The following is an 8,435-nucleotide window of genomic DNA, read 5'->3' on the forward strand; positions in this document are numbered from 1 at the left end:
AGACAGTAATGAAACTACCATGTTCAAGGCCCAGAAAGGTAGTAAGGACATTGTTAAAATAGTCCATGTGACATCAGTGGTTCAACCTTAATTTTATGAAGTTACGAAAATACTTTTTGTGCGTAAACAAAAATAATGACTTAATTCAACAATTTCTTCTCTTCCATGTCAGTCTTTACATGTGGAAGAGAAGAAACTGTTGAATAAAGTTGTTTGTTTTGTTTGTGTGACAAAATTATTCTCAGAGCTTCTTAACATTACAGTGGAACCACTGATGTCAGATGGACTATTTTAATAATGTCCTTACGACCTTTCAGGGCATTGATTGGTAGTTGCGTTGCTGTCTTTGCAGGGTCATAAAGCTCTCATCAAAAATATCTTAATTTCTGTTCTGAAGATGAATGAAGGTCTCACAGGTTTGGAACAACATGACAGATTTAATTAATGACAGATTTTTCATTTTTGGGTGAACAGTCCCTTTCAGTTTAAGTTTAGCGTTTCAGTACTTAGCTTTTCCTCACAGTTCTGGCTCACTGTCGCCCTCTTCAGGTGAACTCCCTCGAGCAGGCCATGATGGATGCTTTGGTTCTGGACAGGGTGGATTTTGTCAAGCTCCTGCTAGAAAACGGTGTCAACATTCACCATTTTCTAACCATCCCTCGATTAGAGGAGTTATACAACACTGTAAGCACCGTAACCATTATCATTTTGGAGCTTATTGCAAAGGAAGTACAATAGAGCATGAGAGCAATTCATTAATCCGTAGAAAGAAGACAGGCCCTGCTGTCATGTTTTTCAATATTCCTCATAATTCTATTACTTAATCATGCGCAATTTTATAGCATGTTTTATTTTGTGTTTATCAGAAACTTGGTCCTGCCAACACTCTACATATTGTCGTAAGAGATGTTAAAAAGGTAAAGCTGACTTTACTTTTGAATTCTGTTTAATCCAACTTCACTGCTGACTTTGTGCATCACATGCATTTTGTAAAGCTGTAAAAATAAGTTTTATTCTTTGGATTTCAAAGGGCAATCTCCCACCGGATTACCAAATCACATTAATCGACATTGGACTGGTGGTGGAGTACCTGATGGGTGGAGCATATCGCTGTAACTACACAAGGAAAAACTTCCGAGCTCTTTACAACAATCTTTATGGACTAAAGAGGGTAAGATATAGAGGTTACTCAATGTGTTTAGTGTGTACAAATAATGTAATAAGTAATCTAATATCTCTTTATTTCCAGCCTAAAGCCCTAAAGCTGCTTGGAATGGAGGTATGCATCAAATACATATTTGACTAAACATTACATTCTCCGAGAGATTACACAATATCTCTCTTAATATAAATACCCCACTCACCTCATTAGGATGATGAGCCCAGGCCAAAAGGCAAGAAGAAGCAAAAGAAGAAGAAAGAAGAAGAAGAGGACATTGACGTGGATGACCCAGAGGTTAGCCGCTTCCAGTACCCTTTCCATGAGCTGATGGTGTGGGCAGTGCTAATGAAAAGGCAGAAGATGTCTCTGTTCCTGTGGCAGAGGGGCGAGGAGGGTATGGCTAAAGCTCTGGTGGCCTGTAAGCTCCTCAAAGCTATGGCTCACGAGTCATCTCAAAGTGAGATGGTGGACGACATATCCCAGGACCTCGATAACAACTCCAAGTAAGTTAATGCAAAGCCCCTTTCAAGTCAGGTTCACTAATTTGAAAGTCAAAGTGACGTGAAGCCAAATATGGTGTCCTATACTTTAAAATTACACTTCTGGCAATTTTAGGGAGTTTGGAACCTTGGCTTATGAGTTGCTGGATCAGTCCTACAAACATGATGAGCAGCTAGCCATGAAACTGTTGACTTACGAGTTGAAGAACTGGAGTAACTCTACCTGTCTGAAGTTGGCAGTGGCTGCCAAGCACAGAGACTTCATAGCCCACACCTGCAGCCAGATGCTCCTCACTGACATGTGGATGGGCAGCCTGAGGATGGGTAAAAACCCAGGACTGAAGGTGAGGCATTTTCTTTTGACGTTTCCAGGGTTCCTGCAGATCTTAAAAGGACTTGATTTGCCCTTCCACAAATTAAGACATTAAAGGATTAGTTCACTTCCAGAATAAAAATATCCTGATAATTTACTCACCTCCACATCACCCTAAGATGTTCATGTCTTTTTTTCTTCAGTCAAAAAGAAATTACGGTTTTTGAGGAAAACATTTCAGGATATTTCTCCATATAGTGGACTTCAATGAAAGCCAATGGGTGGAAGGTCCAAATTGCAGTTTCACTGCAGCTTCAAAGGTCACGAGTATCCTTTCCAACATGATTGCGTAATGCATGAAGTCATGCATGTGCATTGCAGAGCTAGAGCAAGACACACATTTTTTGTTTTTTAAAGAAAATAAGAGATTGTTTCACTAGATAAGACCCTTATTCCTTGGCTGGGATCATGTAGAGCCCTTTGAAGCTGCATTGAAACTGCAATTTGGACCTTCAACCTGTCGAGTCCACCTGAAGTCCACTATATGGAAAAAAATCCTGGAATGTTTTCCTCAAAAACATTTATTTCTTTTCAACTGAAGAAAAACAGACATAAACATCTTGGATAACATGGGGTTGAGTAAATTATTAGGACATTTTTATTCTGGAAGTGAACTAATCTGTTTAAATGTTCTTAAATTGGATCAGAACGTCAGGAATTTTAAAAGTCATGGCTTTAAATGTTACACGTACTGTTTTCCTGGCTATTTTTGTCTTGTTTTCGAGTACAAATATCTAGAGAATTGGTTGTGAGTTATTTCTTGATTGTGATATGCCATGTTTTTCTGTTTCTGTAAACTCCAGGTGATCCTCAGCCTCATTTTCCCACCTTTTATCCTGCTGTTGGACTTTCGTCTGGGTGATGACATGTCTCATCAAGTCACTGCAAATAGTGAGGACAGAAAGACCAAGGATGATGAAAAGTCTGGCCGGGTAAAAATTGCACCACTCTTTCTATTTAAACAAACCTCTCCTTTATTAGATCAGTGTAGCGTACATAAGTGAAAGCTCCTGGCCCAACATAATATGAGCTTAATACATCAGTAAACACAAGTCTTGCGTGACACATCCACACATGATGTAGATAAAAAGTGGAAGGATTAAATAATAGAAAGTGTATGTAGTTTGTGGTTACTCTATTCTTTTACAGTCTATCAAAACCTCAGTATTTTTGGTTAGTCCTGTGGGGAGAAAACAGTCAGGGAACTCTAGCGCAGACATTAATGCCACATCAAACAGCTTCTTAATCTCATGTTTGGTCTGGTTAAAACAAATCCAGGATGATTTAGTGATTTAGATTTTAGAGAGGATGCTGTTTCTATGAATTCTGCTTGCTGTGAAACTACCTCATGTGCTGCTAGGATGCCAATGCAGATGCAGCTTCTAAGAAAGGAGATGAGGAGGATAGTAATAAGAAAATGAGACGGATTCCTATTGGAACGAAGATCTATGAGTTCTACAATGCCCCTTTCACCAAATTTTGGTTCAATACTGTGAGTAAAAAAATTCATCTATCCTTCCATTTTCCAAACTGTTTGTCTTATTTAGGGTCATCTATCCCAGCATCTAGGGCCATTTGCAGGGAAATACCCTGAAAAGAAAATACATAAAACTACACTGAAATTTAAAATCGGTTTTCATTGGACAGATCTCGTACCTTGGCTATCTCATGCTGTACAATTATGTAGTACTGGTGAAGATGGAGCGGTGGCCATCTATACAAGAGTGGTTTGTCATTTCATACATCATCACTTTGGGATTGGAAAAAGTCAGACAGGTAAACTCACAGCTGCAGCCACATCTCTAGAAATCAATGCAAAAACAGTGAAATCAACCCAAACCCAAATGGCAAAGAATCAGCTTGTAGCCTGTGTCTGGTACTGTCTCTTCCAGATCTTGATGTCAGAACCAGGCAAGCTCAGGCAAAAGATAAACGTGTGGTTAGAAGAGTACTGGAATATCACAGACCTGGCGGCCATCTCTACCTTCTTGCTCGGGCTACTGCTTAGACTTCAAAGCGAACCCTACATGGGCTATGGCCGTGTGATCTACTGCGTGGACATTATCTTCTGGTATATCCGTGTACTGGACATATTTGGAGTCAACAAGTACCTAGGACCCTATGTCATGATGATAGGGAAAATGGTAATGTATGCTTTTACACCTTGTACACTTGATTGGCAGCTATATGTTCCTTTTGACTAAAACAGCTGCCACCTGTCTTGCAGATGATTGACATGCTGTACTTTGTGGTGATCATGTTGGTGGTCTTGATGAGTTTCGGCGTGGCACGGCAGGCTATTCTTCACCCAGACGAGGAGCCCACATGGCGCTTGGCCCGCAACATCTTCTACATGCCTTACTGGATGATCTATGGAGAGGTGTTTGCAGATTCGATAGACCGTAAGACTAGAATTCATAGTAAGATTTTGTTTCCTGCCTCCAGGGTAGATAGACAGCATTTAACAGTCTGATCCACCTTTCTAACTCCTCACTAATATCTCCATCACCTATGTGATCCTGCTGTTTGTTGCAGTTTCCCCTAAACTCAGTCCTGGAGGACTGGTGTCCTGCAGAGTTTAGCTTCAACTTGTCTCAACACACCTGCCTGAAAGCTTCTGGCATGCCTAGTAAGACTTTGATTAGCTAGTTCAGGTGTGTTTTATTAGGGTTGGAGCCAAACTCTGCTGGACGCCAGCCCTCCAGGACCGAGTTTGGAGACCCCTGCCTTATAACATAATGTCTAGTGCAGGGTTCACCAAACTCAGTCCTGGAGGGCTGAGGTCCTGTACAGTTTAGATCCAACTTGCCGCAACACACCTGCCTGGAAGTTTCAAGTATACCTAGTGAGACCTTGATTAGCTTGTTCAGGTGTGTTTGATTGGGGTTGGACACCAGCCCTCCAGGATCTAGTCTGGTGACCCCTGATCTAGCGCCTTTCTTGCTGTGTTAGGAACCTTTGAGTATCAGTCTTGCAACTTTCAAACTTGGAGACAGAAATTTGTCAAATTGTGGTCAGTATTTCAGGCTGTATGCCATAAACGTCGCAGCAGATTCTAGCTGATTATCCTGCCTGTCTTGTGATTAAGATGTTGGATTTGATTAATTCTTGTTTTGCACTTTGTTCTTGTTTCTTTTTTCCACTTGCACTAACTGACTGTTCGTGTCTATTCTGCCCTTCTGGAATGTGCTCAAGTTTACGCAATGGAAATAAATCGTAAGCAAAACTATAAACATTTGACACAATGATAAACACTGTTTTCATGAAGAATAACCCTACTTATGGTATAATGGCATTCGAATTGTTGTGAATGCGGAACAGAATGATTGCTGGTACTATAATGTAACAAGAAAGCTATTTTTAAACAGCCCCCTGTGGAGAAAATTTATATGACGAGGATGGCAAAAAGCTTCCACCCTGCATTCCAGGAGCCTGGCTGACTCCGGCTATCATGGCCTGTTATTTGTTAGTGGCCAACATCCTGCTTGTGAACTTGCTCATTGCTGTCTTCAAGTAAGAATGCTACCATTACATGGTTTTGATGACCTATTTCACAAATAGTTTAGGACTCGTTGCAAAAAATAATGTCTTTATTGGTGTATAACTAGTAACAGTGGTGTTGATTTGCTACTTGCTATGTGTTTCCTCCCAATAAAGCAACACGTTCTTTGAGGTTAAGTCCATCTCCAACCAAGTGTGGAAATTTCAGAGATATCAGCTCATCATGACCTTCCATGACAGGCCTGTGCTACCTCCACCAATGATTATTTTTAGCCACCTCTACATCCTTTTCCGAAAACTCTGCTGCCGCTGTAGCAAGAAAAAGGAGGGAGAACTGGATGAAAAGGATAAAGGATTAAGTGAGTTTCAAAAAATAACTAGACCAGGGGTGTCCAAACTCAGTCCTAGAAGGCCTCTGTCCTGCAGAGTTTAGCTCCAACCCCAATTAAACACAACTGAACCAGCTAACCAGCTAGTCTTACTAGGCATACTAGAAACTTCCAGACAGGTGTGTTGAGCAAAGTTGGAGCTAAACTCTGCAGGACAGAGTTTGGACACCCCTAGATCAAATTTTAAAGGATCAAGATGCAAGTGCCCAAGTGAGTTATAAACCCAAATCGAACAAGAAGTAAATATTTATTTGTATTCTCTGTCTTTCCTTCATAAAGAGCTTATTCTTACCCCGGATGAGTTGAAGATGCTGTATGAGTTTGAGGAGCAATGTGTGGAGGAATATTTCAGGGAGAAAGAAGATGAGCAACAGTCCTCAAATGATGAGCGTATCAGGGTTACAAATGAAAGGTAATTTCAGAACTGTAATATAGGAAAATCTCTGAAATCCCAGTTTGCAAACTGTGAACATGACATTTATGTACACATTGTAACCTTCTTGTTCCTTCTCAGGGTGGAGAACATGTCCATGCGCCTTGAGGAGGTGAATGAGAGGGAGAACACTATGAAGGCCTCCCTTCAGACAGTCGACCTTCGTTTGTCCCAGCTAGAAGAAATTAATGGCCGAATGGTGAATGCCTTGGAAAGACTAGTGGGAATCGACCACTCTGAATTGACCCGGACACGCTCATCTGCCTCTTCCATTTGTGACCCTTCTTCTCTTCAACGTCACAGTAGTATCAACAGTGCTGATGGGTATAGCCTGTACCGCTATTACCTGGGTGTTGATGACCGTCCACCTGAGGAGAAAGAGGCAGATCTGAGTAAAACGATAAACCCTAAAAACCTCAACACAAAGGAATATGGCCAGAACCTAGAGGTAGATATTCCAGGGGCAAAAAGACACCTTAGCTCATGTGTGGACATCCGAATCTTCCCTTGTGATAAGGGAGTTGAGGTTGACGGGACAAAGCCAGAATCACCAAAATCTACAGCTCCCGACAACCAGACTTCTTCGGATAGAGCCACACTGAAAGAAGCCTTGATGATGGAGAGAGTAAAACTTCAGGCAACTACCTCCTACCCTCTAGAAAAGGTAAAAGCTTTCAAATACTATCCCAGAGAAATACAAAGCACATCCCCATCCACTGTACGAAGGTGCTGGAGCACAATCTCATTTGATCAAGGAAGTGGAAGGGAAGAAAATCAAGAAGGAGAAGCACTGGATGGGTCTCCAGCTACAAGACGTTGGAGTGCTGGCTATGAGTATAAAGTACACCCTAGTCTTTTTGGTCAGGCGCCAAAGGTATCAATGGTAAGACCCTTGGTAGACCAGATTGACCAGTTCAGCAACAGTTTCAAGGTAGAGCAACATTCTGACCAGCCTGAGCAACAGATGGTGATAGTTTCTTCTAGACACAGTAAAGAGGAGATGGGAATGCAAGATGGGGAGAAGACACTGGACAGTTCAGGAGAATCAGTGAATCACGAAAGTGCTCAGTCGGTAACTGAAGATGGGATAAGAAACTCAGCGGGTGCGACCAGTAGACAGGCATCGCTAGATGTAGATCATGTAAAACGAGAAGAAGGAAGTAACGATGTGAACAAATGCGTGAACGATATTGAGCAGGTGGTGACAAAGGAACCAGATAATCCTGAAGGAAAGGAGGAAAGTTCAGAGAACCAAGACGGACAGCAAACAGACGAGATACCAACAGGTATAGGTCCCTTTGATTCTGAAGTCCAAGCTGATGGTAGCCATCTGCTTCTGCCAGAAGACACAATGTTCCTCCCTGGGAGATCCAAAAGCTGGTCCACAAAACCTTGCAAGACCTTAGAAAACAGTCTGAAAAGAGCCCACGGATCAAGCAGCGAAAGAGACCTTGCTGGAACATTTGGAGACGCTCCTGAGGATCCAAGTAAACCAGCACAAAAGACAACAGAGGATGTGCCATCAAACGAACCATAACAAGACACTCTAGAGGGAGTCTAATAAGAAGATAAATTCACTAGACAAGAATGACACACAATGAATTCTGCATATCCACCTGTAATGCTATATACCTATGTTAACAGTATGTACTCATGTGTCATGCTCAAGTTAACTGAGTAGCAAATTTTTTAATCCATAGTATCAACTGTCCATTATTTGTGTGCTTGCACTTCAATCATTATATTTATTTAAGGTACAAAATGCATTATGTATCCGTGCTAACTGCTCTAGTCTTCATCATGCCATTTATGTGTTACAATTTAGATTGTTTTTGATTGGTAAAATGACAATACAATGACAATTTATGGGCTAAAAAGTAAGGCTATGCAAACTGAACTAGTCAGTGGACAAAATGAGTCTACCTCAATGTAAAATGTTTGAAGTTAGTATGTTGTACAAGTGGTGCATTCTGTGTATTGTTGGGATAAGACTGTGTAATAGCACCATCTGCTGTTCTGGATGATGAATTGCTGGAAAAGAAGACAAACTTTAGCCAAGGACAAAAAAAAAATAAGC

At 41.2% G+C, this 8,435-nt stretch overlaps 1 protein-coding gene across 3 annotated transcripts in view; it reads left to right on the plus strand.

Moving 5' to 3' along the window:
* LOC127156819 (transient receptor potential cation channel subfamily M member 1) overlaps nt 1-8,427 on the plus strand; it is a 28,403-nt gene extending 19,976 nt beyond the window's left edge. For 2 of the 3 annotated variants that reach the window (XM_051099903.1, XM_051099902.1), the window contains exons 11-26: nt 550-684; nt 867-917; nt 1,031-1,171; nt 1,250-1,279; nt 1,373-1,665; nt 1,778-2,006; nt 2,839-2,967; nt 3,396-3,527; nt 3,683-3,811; nt 3,928-4,179; nt 4,263-4,437; nt 5,231-5,251; nt 5,404-5,548; nt 5,693-5,895; nt 6,205-6,337; nt 6,440-8,427. In XM_051099903.1, the coding sequence (XP_050955860.1) occupies nt 550-684; nt 867-917; nt 1,031-1,171; nt 1,250-1,279; nt 1,373-1,665; nt 1,778-2,006; nt 2,839-2,967; nt 3,396-3,527; nt 3,683-3,811; nt 3,928-4,179; nt 4,263-4,437; nt 5,231-5,251; nt 5,404-5,548; nt 5,693-5,895; nt 6,205-6,337; nt 6,440-7,895 (3,654 nt within the window). In that variant the 3' untranslated portion in view covers nt 7,896-8,427. The remainder of the gene's footprint in view (nt 1-549; nt 685-866; nt 918-1,030; nt 1,172-1,249; nt 1,280-1,372; nt 1,666-1,777; nt 2,007-2,838; nt 2,968-3,395; nt 3,528-3,682; nt 3,812-3,927; nt 4,180-4,262; nt 4,438-5,230; nt 5,252-5,403; nt 5,549-5,692; nt 5,896-6,204; nt 6,338-6,439) is intronic. The other variant, XM_051099901.1, reaches the window with a different exon arrangement.
* Nucleotides 8,428-8,435: the final 8 nt, after the last annotated feature.

The sequence above is a fragment of the Labeo rohita genome, chromosome 25, assembly GCF_022985175.1.
Source record: "Labeo rohita strain BAU-BD-2019 chromosome 25, IGBB_LRoh.1.0, whole genome shotgun sequence".
In the NCBI taxonomy this organism is placed as follows: Eukaryota; Metazoa; Chordata; class Actinopteri; order Cypriniformes; family Cyprinidae; genus Labeo; species Labeo rohita.